Below are 13,024 nucleotides of genomic sequence, written 5' to 3' on the forward strand. Positions count from 1 at the left end.
AATCCCTGGTCTGGGACTGAGATTTTGCAAGCCATGTGTTGTGACAAAAAACAAACAAACAAACAAACAAAGCCACTAGCAAAAAAAAGGCAAATGGGATTTCCCTGGTGGTAAAATGGTTAAGAATCTGTCTGTCAGTGCAGGGGACACAGGTTCAATTCTGAGGGAAGATCCCACATGCCGCAGAGCAACTAAGCCCATGCCACCACAACTACTGAGCCTGAGCTCTAGAGCCGGAGAGCCACTACTGAGCCCGAGTGCTGTAACTACTGAAGCCTGAGCACCTAGAGCCCAAGTTCCACAACAAAAGAAGCCACCGCAATGAGAAGCCCTAGCACAGCAACAAAGAGGAGTCCCTGTGCGCTGTAACTAGAGAAAGCCCGCGCACATTAACGAAGATACAGCACAGCCAAAAATAAGTAAATAAATCTTAAAAAAAAAAAAAAAAAAAAGGGCAGGGACTTCCCTGGTGGCGCAGTGGTTAAGAATCTGCCTGCAAATGGGTTCGAGCCCTGGGCCAGGAAGATCCCACATGCTGTGAGCAACTAAGCCTGTGTGCCACAACTGCTGAGCCTGCACTCTAGGGTCCAAGAGCCACAGCTACTGAATCCGGGTGTCACAACTACTGAAGCCCTCATAGAGCCTGTGCTTGACAACAAAAGAAGTCACCGCAATGAGACCCCATGCACCACAAGGAAGAGGAGCCCCTGCTCGCCACAACTAGAGAAAGCCTGCGGGCGACAATGAAGACACAATGCGGCCAAAAAATAAAAATATAAACAAACAAACAAACAAACAAATAAAAATTAAAAAAAAAAGAATGAACAGTTACCCCTGCAAGGCATATAACACACTCAAATATTTGTTGAATTTAACAGATACACAGACAGAAAATGAAAAAATTCAAATAGTATATTTTAATAATAGTTACCTATGAACCTGAGATGAAGGTTTTCACTTTTATTCAAAACTTGGTTATGAAGTAAGTAATCCTCTAAGAGTTAGTGCAGACAGCAGAAAGATACACAACAATGAACAAGAATTGACAAAGACACAATTTTCATAGAACACAAAATACTCACTAAACCAATAACATGCATTATATTGCCTTTTTTAAAAAAGTTAATCAGTAAAAGTACATCAAAATAAAACACGTAATCATCTTATGTCAACTGTTAAAGCTGTATGGGAAAGTGGGGGTTTCATTGTACCACCTCTACTTTTTTTTTTTGGACAGCCCCGCATGGCATGTGGGATCTTAGTTCCCTAACCAAAGATTGAACCCACGCCCACTGCAGTGGAAGTGAGGAGTCTTAACCACTGGACCGCCAGGGAAGTCCGACTTCTGTGTATGTTTAAATTTTGCCATAGGGACTTCCTAGGTGGCGCAGTGGTTAAGAATCCACTTGCCAATGCAGGGGACATGGGTTCCATCCCTGGTCCAGGAAGATCCCACATGCCTCGGAGCAACCAAGCCCTTGCACCACAACTATTGAGCCCATGTGCTGCAACTACTGAAGCCCATGCACCTAGAGCCTGTGCTCTGCAACAAGAAGCCACTGCAATGAGGAGCCTGTGCACCAAAACGAAGAGTAGCCCCCGCTCGCCACAACTAGAGAAAGCCCATGTGCAGCAACAAGACCCAATGCAGCCAATAAATACATAAATTCATAAAAGTAAAAATAAAAAATAAATCTTGCCATAATTAAGTTTGTTTTTTTTTTAATCCAAAAAAACAAGTCCTCTGACCTGGTCTGAGGATCAGGGACAGTTAACAAGGCAAAAGGAACCAATAATGTTAAAGTGAGAGAGATTGTGAAGCAACAGAGAAAGATATCACAGGAAAATCACCAACGAGGAAAAGCTCAACAGAGAGAAACTTAAGCATGAGACCCAACAGTCCTCATTAAGGGTTTTGGACTACAGCTAGGGAAGTCACTGAAGTATTTTTTAAACTGACCTAACAGGGAATTCCCTGGTTGCCCAGTGGTTAGGACTTGGTGCTTTCACTGCATGGGATAGGGTTTGATCCTGGGTCGGGGAACTAAGATCTCACAAGCCATGAGGTGCAGCCAAATAAATAAATAAATAAACTGGCATAACAGTGACTTTCTTGAATGCATTACATTTCTGTAATGTTTTAATTTTATAATCGTCATGTACTGTTTCTCTAATGAGAAAAAAACAGACATTATCCTCCTATACACAACTACAAGTTGACTTTAAAAATTCAAATCAAGACCTTACTTGTCACACACACAAAAATTAACATAACACCATTTTCCACCTATCAGATCAAAAACTGTGACTAATCAACACAACATATTGTGTTGATTATGGTATAAGGAAAGAGGACATTCTTACACCTTGGCAGTAGGAATGTAAAGTGAAACCATCACACTTATGGGCAATCTAGCAACATGGGTCAAAGGATAACTGCACATCCCTTACTGAATAATTTTACTGCAGGGAACTTACTTGACTATAATCCTCACTGTTAGCAAATAAGTCTGGTTTTAAGAATTAAGATACAAAATATTTGCACAATTCTTTAGATATAGGATTTAGTACAGATTGCTTTCATGCTGTGATTGTATTAAACAGTTTCAGAAGGTAAATAGTCCTGAGTCATCTTGCCTTTGAATATGCCTAAATACTTCTTCAGCTCTGGCATCTCCTAACAAAAATTTCTGTATCTTTTAAGTATTTAAAAGATATTGATGACATATTTAAGTATTTAAAAGATATTGATGACATATTAATGTAATTATTTAATCTCTTTTTGCTAAAGAGTTAGAATTAACGCTTAAACAAAAGGGTAGGAAAAGCCTTTCTGATATTTAAATAAAAACTGCTTGGACCTCAGATTAGGTGTGGACTCAAAAGTACAAGTGACCAAAACAAAAGATAAATAGAACTGTACATCAAAGTAAAAGCTTTTCTGTTGCAAAGGATACCATGGAGAAAGGGAAAAGAGAACCCACTGAATGAGAAAATATTTGCAAGTACATAGGACTTATATCCAGAATATATAAAGAACTCTTACAACTCAATAATGACAATACAATTTTAAAATGGGCAAAGGATGTGAAAAGACCTGTCTCCAAAGATCTACAAATGGCCAATAAGCACATGAAAAGATGCTCAACCCTATTAGTCATCAGGAAAATTCAAGTCAAAACCACAGTGAAATACCACTTCACACCCACTAGGATGGCTATAAGAAAAAAGACAAAAACAGTGTTAAGGATGAGAAAATGGAATCTTCATACATTGTTTCTGAGTATATAAAACAGAGTAGCCACTTTGGAAAACTATTTGTCAGTTCCTCAAAATGTGAAACATAGTTGTCCTAGGACCCAGCAATTCCATTCCTAGGTATATAACCCAAAGAATTGAAAATAGGTGTTGTAACAAAAACTTGTACACAGATGTTCATAGCAACATACTCACAACAGCCAAAAAATGGAAATAACCAAAATATCCATCAACTTAACTATGCTGTGAAGAGACAGATGTGTTAATTGCCTTGATCTTGGTAATCATTCCACAATATCTATCAAATTATGATGCTGTACACTTTAAATATATACATTGTACTTGTCAATTATTTCTCAATAAAGTTGGGGGGGAAATTTTAAGTCCATCAACTGAGGAATAGATAAAATGTGCTATATCTGACAGCGGAATATTATTCAACCATAAAAAGGAATAAAATACTGATACATGCTATAACATGGATGACCCTTGAAAACATTATGCTAGGTAAACGTCAGACCAAAAAAGGCCACATATTGAATGATTCCACTTATATGTAACATCCAGAATAAAGAAATCTATAGACATAAAAAGATTAGTGGTTGCCCGGGGTGGGGGAGGGGGAAATGGGAAGTGACTGGAGTTTAATGGCTATGGAGTTTCCTTTCATGGTGATGGAAAAAGTTCTAGAACTAGACAATGGTAAAGTTTGTATGATATTGCAAAGCTACCTAATGCCATGGAATTGTATTCTTTAAAAATGGTAAATTCCGCTGCACGTTTTACATAACATTTACAAAAAGAATTTTTAAATTAACTGCAAATACTGACATATACTACAACGTGGATGATCCTTGAAAACATTATGCTGTCAAAGAAGCCAGTTATAAAAGTCCACATACTGTATGATTCCATTTACATGAGATGCCCAGAAAAGGCACATTGAGAGACAGATCTACTTTCTAGTAGGATCAGTGGTTAACGTGGGGGAGGGGGGTGTTAATGGGTGCAGGGCTTCTTTCAGAGGGGTCGGATTGTGTTGAGGGCTGAACAATCCCGAGAGCACACAAACAAAAAATACTGGGTTGTACATTTTAAATGGGGGAATCATATGCTGTCTGAATTATATTTCAAAGCTGTTTAAGAAAAAAACTGCTTGGATATAAACCTTGCAATTGCAGCTTAAAACTCACCTCCATGACATTCCCTTACAGTGCTCTCAGCCAATTTCTACCCCTTCACTTCCATTAAAATCAGAAGTCTTATAGTGAAAGCATTTATATTTTTTGGTGACTCTGGAACTTAATTATGTGAAGAAACTGACTGATGCTTATCTGTTATACACGGCCATGTCATTCCCATACTGACTGCCCTCTCATGAGCTAGACTCCCAGAGCTTGAATTATTCGTTTGCTTTATGGAAGCTCCCTAACTTGTTTGCTTCCCATACTAGATTTAAAGCTCCAAATCTGAGACGTTGACTTCCATCCCTTCCGGATCGCACCGTGGAATGTAAAAACCCCAGAAAGTCTTTACTAAAGGCTTGCTGAAAGGCTACTGAGCATGCCCGGCTTGGCCAAGTCAATTCAACAACATTCCTGAACACAAACTATAGTTCCCGCGTTAAAAGGTGGAAAAACAGTTAAGGATTCAATCTAAAAGGAAAGGCAAGGAACAAGGGCTAAGTAGAAGTGAAGGACAGCACTTACACCGCTCAAACTTCGTACTTGGTAGAGTGGTGTTGAGTCAAAGCGACCCCCCCCCCCCCCCAAAACCCGGCAAAAAAAAAAAAAGGCTAAAAAATACTAGAATAACGAGAGAGGAGAGGACAACTGGGGATGAAGGGTACCGATGACGCAGACTAACCGTATGTTTTACTAAAGCCGCCCTACCCAAAATTATGATCAAGTCTTCCAGCGTCAACTCCAACACAAGATATACAGTGATGAAGCTCACTTCGAAAAAGTTTCCGTTTTATAAGTCGAAAAAACCGAGCCGTGGCCAGGATATACCAACCACCAGCGTCTGCTAGGCTCTCAGCTCCTGCCTTCAATCCTCTCCACCGCCATCTTCTAGATAAGAACCCAGAACCTTTTCTGAAGGGCTTTCAGCAGCATCACCTCCGTGCAGAGCCCGGAAAGGCTGCCTCTTCCAGGTCGCTCAGAAGACGGAAAGGAGGAATCCTCCACCTTGTTCTCTCCACGCCTGCATCTAGCACCCAAAGGGCCGCCGTCTACCTTCCCCCAACTCGACCCCCAGCCCCCCGCCTGGTTTTCCAAGGTCCGACGCGAGAGGGGCGCGAGGCCCTGTGCGCGGGCCTCATCACCTGCACACGCCGCGGATGCAGGGCTCCAGCCAGATGCGGTAGGCGGTCTCGATGTGCTCCTGCGACACCTCCTCGGGCCGCACCGTCTCCGCCCAGCGCCAGGCCGCCTTCTCCAGCTGCAGACGCGGAGCCATGGCCTTGGCCCGAGGAGAACCTCCTGAGCCCGGCCGCCGCCGCTGCTGCCGCCGCCGCCGCCTCCACTGCCGCCGCCGCCGCCCAAATGGGCTCCGCCACCTGCCAGCGATGAGGACCAGGCGCTCCCTCAGGCAGCTGGCCAGTCAATCACCTGTGCGCGCCTCTGCCTCTGCGCCCGGCCGCCCGCCCGCGCCCGACCCGCACGACCGGCCGCAAAGCGCCGCTGCGGACACCCAACACCCCCCGCGCCCGCAGACGTTGGAGGTGTACTCCCCACCGCGGTGGGCGCATGCGCGTTCCCAGCAGTCTTTGCGCCTCTCGCGCCTCTGGCCCGACGGGCTGTTCTAGACTCTTGCCACGTCCTCACCGGCGCTGCTGGGGAAGCGACGTCTCAGCCCCTGTCCAGGATGGCGCCCTCCGCACCACTAGTCTTCCAAGCCGGCACCGGGAGGGCTGAAGGCGGCCTATTCTTGCCCGCTGGTACTTCCCGTTTAACCGAGAAGGATCACGCGAGAGGCTACTCAACGCATACCATAGGTCCGCTGGATTGTGGGGTGGGACCTGAAACTTGGGTCACCAAAAAAATAAACAGGGTCAGCTCTCTGGAAGAAGATTTAACTTGAGCCGGGCCGGTTCTGACTTCTTTCCCGAGCCCTCTTGACGTCACGGGACGTTCTGGCCTTTTCCTGAACTAGAGCTGGACTACGTGTCCCGGCATGCTTTGCGTGCTGCTACTCACTGGGTGCGAGGCATGCTGGGATTTGTAGTCTTCGCGGTGGTGGGTTTGCTGTGCCTTGGATTGTGCTGGGGCGCACGCAGGTCCCTGGGCGGGGTTTCTCTGCCCTGGAAGGTCATCCTTACAGGTGGCGGACCCTCCTCACTGCTATTATCTCCATATGCTGATTTCTTCCTTCTTTAGTGATGGTCCTCTTTAGCTGCAGGGTTTGAAAACATTTCCTTTTTTCAATCTTTGCTTCTGGGTATAAAGAGTAGCGTTATCAAGAGTGTTTTGCAAACTGTGAAGGGTACGGCTTGAGTGAGGGTTTTGAGGACTTTACATTTGAATGAGAGCCCTATGGCGGTCTAAGCACTAATTTCTGATTCAGTAGCTTGCCAACTGGGTAACCTTGGAGTGGATGCTTTTTTTGGTCGCAGTGCGCGCGCTTGTAGGATGTTAGTTCCCAGTCAGGGATGGAACCTGGGTCATAGGCAGTGAGAGCATGGAGACCTAACCACTGGACTGCCAGGGAATTACCCAGGCTGGATGCTTAATGCGTGCAATTCTGTAGACAAACATTCACTGAAAATAAGATGTGGTCCTTGCACTTGAGGGTGAGTGAGGGGAGAATGGTAGAAACTCAGAGTAAGATCCCCTCCCTTCCTTGGAAGGTTTGGAGAATTTGGAGAAAGTATTCCCAGGAGGGATAACTCCTAAATCCACCCTTAACAGGTGAGTGGAACTTAACCAGTTTAGAAGAAAGGTACAGTTCCAGACAAAGGGAATTACAAAGAACAAAAGCACAGAAGAGAGAAACTTCTTGGTGTGAGCCCACAAACTCTGAGCAGGGGAGGTGAGACTTTGAGAGGCTGCGCAAGACTTTGCATTTATCTGAGGGACTCATTGAAATATTTAAAGCTGCTGAGTGATATAAGGGGAATTTGCATTTTTGTCTGACTTCCCCAGTCTAGGTCAAGGACAGAGGCAGAGAAACTACTTGTAAGACTGTAGAAGTAATACAAGCCAGGGGTAATGAAGGTCAGAATGGGGCAGTGTAATAGGTATGGAAGGATGAGACAAACTTGAAAGATATTTAGGACTTGGAATTGCTAAACTTAATAAATTAATCTAAACAACGTCTGTTTACCTTCCTGGTATTTGACCTTCAGATCTAGGTCATAGCCCCTTCCTAGGTGCTTACACTTAGCACATGATAAAATTGTGAATATTATTCACTGTGCTGTCACTGCTATATGCCAGTTTTCTAACTTGGGTAGTTAAACGAATAAAGATTCTACCAAGTGAGTTAAAAAGTACAGAAGGAGAAGGTTTAGAATAGAGGTGATGATTTCAATTTTTTTTTAATACATTGCATTCTAAGTGCATCAGGGACATCCATGTAGAGACAGCAGACATGAGTCTGAATCTTGCAGGATATATTGCTCCTGCATCATGGGTTTTTCAGTCTCTACTGGATGATTCTCATCAGCATTACAAATATGCTGTAATTTCCCCCGGATTTAACAAAGCCTCTCTTGACTCCCACATCCCCCACCAGCTACCATCTCACTTCTCCGCTCTTCTTTATAGCAGAACTCCTGGAAAAAGTGGTCTAGACTCTTCTCCAGTTTCCTGATTCCCTACCCCCTTAAACCCATTCTAAATCAGGCTTCTGCCTGAAGACCAACCACACAAAGGTCGTCAAAGTCCTCCACGCTGTTAAATTCAGTGGTGAGCTTACACTCTATTTTGCTTGACCTGTCCGCAGCATTTGGCCTAGTTCTTCACTCTCTCCTCTTGGAAACACTTTCTTCTCTTAACCTTCAGTGTTACCAAACACAGGTTCATGTGCCCAATGTGCAGTGAGGCCAAATAAGCCAAAATGTCAGCGTTTGGAGCAAAGAAAGGTTTATTGCAGAGCCAAGCAAGGAGAACAGGTGGCTTGTGCTCAAAACAACCTGAACTCTCTGATGGTTTGGGAGAGTTTTTTTTTTTAATTTTTTGTTTGTTTGTTTGTTTTGGGGAGAGTTTTATAGGCAAAATGTGGGGTGAGGGCTGCGGGGTGTGTGACTTTCTTCTGATTGGACTTTGGGGAGATAACAGGGGCAGTGCTCCAGGAAGCTCCTGCTCAGCCTGAAGTTACCATCCTCCACCTGGCCAAGGGCCTTAGTTCTTGCAGAAGAACTCAGATGTTGTTATGTGTATCCCTTGAGAAGGAACCAGGACACCTGCCCCAAGGCTGTATTATTATTTCTTGACTCTTCCTCCCTTGTTTCTGCATTCCCTCCCTTCCCTGATTGGCAACTGTTTGAACCTGCCCTTTGGAACCCAGGGAAGGTTATGGAGGCTGAATGAAGCCTATTTTCTATAAACAAGAATGGGAGAAACAAAGGGTTTGTGCCAGAGAGCCCCACAGGGTCCTTCTCAGTTTCAGCAGGACACCACACTCTCCTGGTTTTCCCATCACTCACTGGCTGTTCTTTTACAGTGCCCTTTGCTGATTCTTTCTCCTCTCTAACCAGTAAACTTGAGTGGCCTAGGCTTGTGCTTGGACCTCTTCTCTAACTACATTTACTCCCTGGGTGATCTCATCTCCTGTGGCTTTAAATACCAGCTGTGTGTTAATGACACCCAAATTCTGTTATCTCCTGACCTGACCTTGGTCCTAAAATGCCAGACTTGTATATCCTACTGCATACCAGACATCTCCGATGTACAATAGGTATTTATATTATTTATTGGCTTCTTTGGGCCTTCATTGCTGCTCACAGACTTTCTCTAGTTGTGGCAAGCAGGGGCTACTCTTCATTGCGGTGCGTGGGCTTCTCATTGTGGTGGCTTCTCTTGTGGAGCACAGGCTTCAGGTGCACACGCGTGTGTGGACTTCAGTAGTTTTGGCACATAGGCTCAGTAGTTGTGGCTCATGCTCTGTAGAGGGCAGGCTCAGTAGTTGTGGCACCCGGGCTTAGTTGCTCTGCGGCATGTGGCATCTTCCTGGACCAGGGATCAAACCCGTGTCCCCGGCATTGGAAGGCAATTCTTAACCACTCTGCCACCAGGGAAGTCTCTTAGCTGTAGCTTTAACCTCTCTTTCTCTTACATTGCTATGCAGAACTTCCCCAAATCCCATCAACTGTGTGTGCCTTCAAAATATATACAGAATGCAACCACTGTACAGGGACTGTTACCACCTGGCCTCTCACCAAAAGCTTTCCAACTGGTCTCCCTGTTTTTACCCTTGCCTCTTGGGGCCCAGAAAAGGCCACCCCAAAATATGCCTCAATGGCCTATTGATTATTTTGGATTACAGTTATTTAAGAAATGCAAGAGGGATACACTCTGACTCTCCTTTCTGTCTCCCTGAAGGCAGGAAATGTGTCTTTCATGTGAAAGATGCACTCCCTGCATCTGGAGGTAGAAGGACATCCTTATCACCAAAGAGGGAATTCAGGCTGAGAAGCCTAGATAAACAAACCTTGTCACTTCTTTAATTTACTGCCCCAAGACCAAACTCTGTTTAGACTCTTCACTAACTGGGTACCCAAAACTTTAGTTTCTTTGTCCTGTCAATTTCTCACAAATTTATTTCTTTGTCTAAAAACTATAAAAGCTGCCTGCTTTGGCCACTTCTTAGATCCCATTTCTGTGGGGCCTCCATGTGCATGAATTAAAATTTGTTTCTTTTTCTCCTTTTAATCTGCCTTGTGTCAATTTTATTATTAGTCCAGCCACAAGAACTCAAGAGGGGTAGAGGGGGGCTTCCTAGGTGGAGCAGTGGTAAAGAATCTGCCTGCCAATGCAGTGGACACAGGTTTGAGCCCTGCCCTGAGAAGATTCCACATGCCATGGAGCAACTAAGCCCGTGCGCCACAACTATTGAGCCTGTGCTCTAGAGCCCGTGAGCCACAACTACTGAGCCCATGTGCTGCAACTACTGAAGCCCACGCACCTAGGACCCATGCTCCACAACAAGAGAAGCCACTACAGTGAGGAGCCCATGCACTACAATGAGGAGCCCGCACACCACAATGAAGAGCAGCCCCTGCCCGCAGCAACTAGAGCAAGCCCGTGCACAGCAACGAAGACCCAACGCACCCAATAAATAAATAAAATAAAAAAATTTTAAAAAAAGAGGGATAGAGGGGAAATTTTCCCCTCCCCAACACCTCTTTATAGTCTGTTCTTGGCGTGTAAACTAGTAGAACATTCCTCTGCTCAAAAACCTCCAAAATTTACCACGTCATTCAAAGTAAATGACAAACCCTCTACACCTTATTGCCCAGAGCTCATTTCCTACTACTCTTCCTCCAGCTTTGTTCCAGCAACACTGCCTTCCTCCCAGTTCTGTAACTACCCTAGCAGACTCGTGTGCTTCAGGGCCTTTACACTTGCTGTTTCCTTTACCTGGAACTGTCTTCCCCCCCCTCCCCCCGCCCCAGCCATGTGGCTTGCTCCTTCACCTGACGTTTTGGGAACGGGGGAGGACCCTAGGAAGAAGGTCCAGAAGAACTGATCTCAGCAAGGTAGGAGCGAACCATGGTGTGAAGGGAGATCTTAATTTCCTGCCCAGGAATTGAACCTGGGTAGCCTGGATGAAAACCAGGAATCCTAGCCACAAGACCAGCAAGGGCTAGAGGCTAGAAGCTATTTTTCCCTGGCTCTTGCCTCCAGTGAAAAATGTATTTCTCAGGGAGGCTAACACTGTAAAAGCAGGTACAAAGTTTACTATTAGAGACATAGTGTAACAACAAGTGGGAGAGCACACAGAGAAACAGCTTGTTTAGTGAAGACAGAAGCAAGGCAGAGATGCACACCGGGAGAGAAAGGGTGTGGGCGTGCCCCCTCATGAGGAGGAGGCAGTAAAGAGGCAGTTAAGTCATTTATATAGGACAGTTCTGGGGCTTTGTTTACCTTTGGCCAATTATCTGGTTTCTTTTTCCACACCTGACCTGTCCTAGGACCCTCCCCATCATGCGTGCGCAACTTTTTTCCAAGATGGATTTCAGCCCAGAGGCCTATGGGAAAGGCTTAGCATGACATATTATGGGGTGGTGCCCCCTCCTTTTTGACCTCCAAGGGGCCTTTCTGCGCATGCGTAATGTCTCCCTTGTCCCACAGATGGGGAGTGTATGACCTCTTGATCCCTTAACAGGGTTTAGCCCCTCTCTGTCCCTGCCATAAGAGTGTCCAATTCTCAGTTATTTACCCTATTCCTGTTGCTCTTTCTTATATCGAAGTGCAGACCTCAAAATATAGGCAGGAGTCTGGTCATAAATATATAGTCCTGGAGCCTGTTTGTCTCTTGCCTGAGGACACGTAAACAGGGGGCTGGTAATGAATGTCTGGCCTGGAGCTCATCTCTGCCTCGTGAGATGTAAACGGGAGGCCAGTTGTAAATGCCTGGCCTGGAGCCCATCCATCTCCTACCTCAGAATGATTGTTAGGTATAAGGAAAATCAAGAATTGAGTACTTCAGAAGCTTAGGGAGGATAGTTTCAAAAAGATGGGAATGGTCAGCGGTGTTAAATCCTCTCTATTCTCCGATTTCTTAGCTCCCTTTATGGTAGAATTATCGAAATGATTATCTGCCCCAACATCGTCCAATATACATGTAACAAGCCACATATGTAGTTTTAAATTTTGTAGTGCCACATCTAAAAAATAGAAGCAAACAGGTGAAATTAATTTCAATCATATATTTAACCCACTATAGCCAGAATGTTTACATTTCCACATGAAATCAAAATTTTTAAAACATTGAGACATTCTCCTTTTTTTTCACACCACATTTTGGAGATCTGGTGTGCATTTTATACTCACAGCTCATCTCATTTGAAACTTGCCACATTCAAGTGCTCAGTAGCCACACATGGTGAGTGGCTACCAGAGTTGACAGCACAGATCTATATTCTCTCAACTTCTGCATCTCCTGTGGCAAGCAGGAAGGGTCGGGGGTCCTCAGAGAAAGAGAAGCAGCATGGCTTCCTTGATGTAAGAGAAGCCATTTTAGGCTAAGCCATTTTGCGATCTAAGCCTGGCCACAGTGCTTACCCTTGAATGGGTCTCAGTAATTAATGATCTTTAGGAAAGGGAGGGAATGCAGGAACACAGGAAAAGTAGTCAAGAAACAATAGTTCAGCCATAGAGTGGACTCCTGTTTCTTCCTCAAGGGATATATCAATACATAATCTTTGAGTTCTTCTGGAACTAAGGCCCCCACCGAGGTAGAGGATGCTAACTACATGCTGAGATCCCAGAACCTAAGGAATGATGTTGCTGACCTTTGCTGACCCTCATGACTTCAGTCAACTAAAGTTGGACTCTGTCAACCTCTGCCCCAATTCGACACTGAATTCTTCTCTGCTCAAGCCCTTTCATGAATATGCATGTACCCTTAGCTTAAAAATTCCCCAATTTTGCTGTTCAGGGAGACACTGCTTTGGGAAAGATCCCCAGTGTTCTCCTAGCTTGCAGCAAGTAATAAATCCTCCCTTCTCCTGCTCTTGGCCTTGGCTGTGTCTTTTGGCTAAACACTCACCAAGAAGCAAACCCAGTTTTCTGGTAACACTGTTGTCAACTTAAAAAAA

The 13,024-nt window shown here is 44.8% G+C and overlaps 1 protein-coding gene across 5 annotated transcripts in view; it reads right to left on the reverse strand.

Annotated features, from left to right (window-relative positions):
• Positions 1-5,929, reverse strand: part of USP48 (ubiquitin specific peptidase 48) — a 78,786-nt gene extending 72,857 nt beyond the window's left edge. For 2 of the 5 annotated variants that reach the window (XM_057698985.1, XM_057698977.1), the window contains exon 1: positions 5,585-5,929. In XM_057698985.1, coding sequence (XP_057554968.1) covers positions 5,585-5,718 — 134 coding nt within the window. In that variant the 5' untranslated portion in view covers positions 5,719-5,929. The other 3 variants (XM_057698966.1, XM_057699000.1, XM_057698993.1) reach the window with 3 other exon arrangements.
• Positions 5,930-13,024: the final 7,095 nt, after the last annotated feature.

Source organism: Hippopotamus amphibius, chromosome 1 (assembly GCF_030028045.1).
Source record: "Hippopotamus amphibius kiboko isolate mHipAmp2 chromosome 1, mHipAmp2.hap2, whole genome shotgun sequence".
Lineage (NCBI taxonomy): Eukaryota > Metazoa > Chordata > Mammalia > Artiodactyla > Hippopotamidae > Hippopotamus > Hippopotamus amphibius.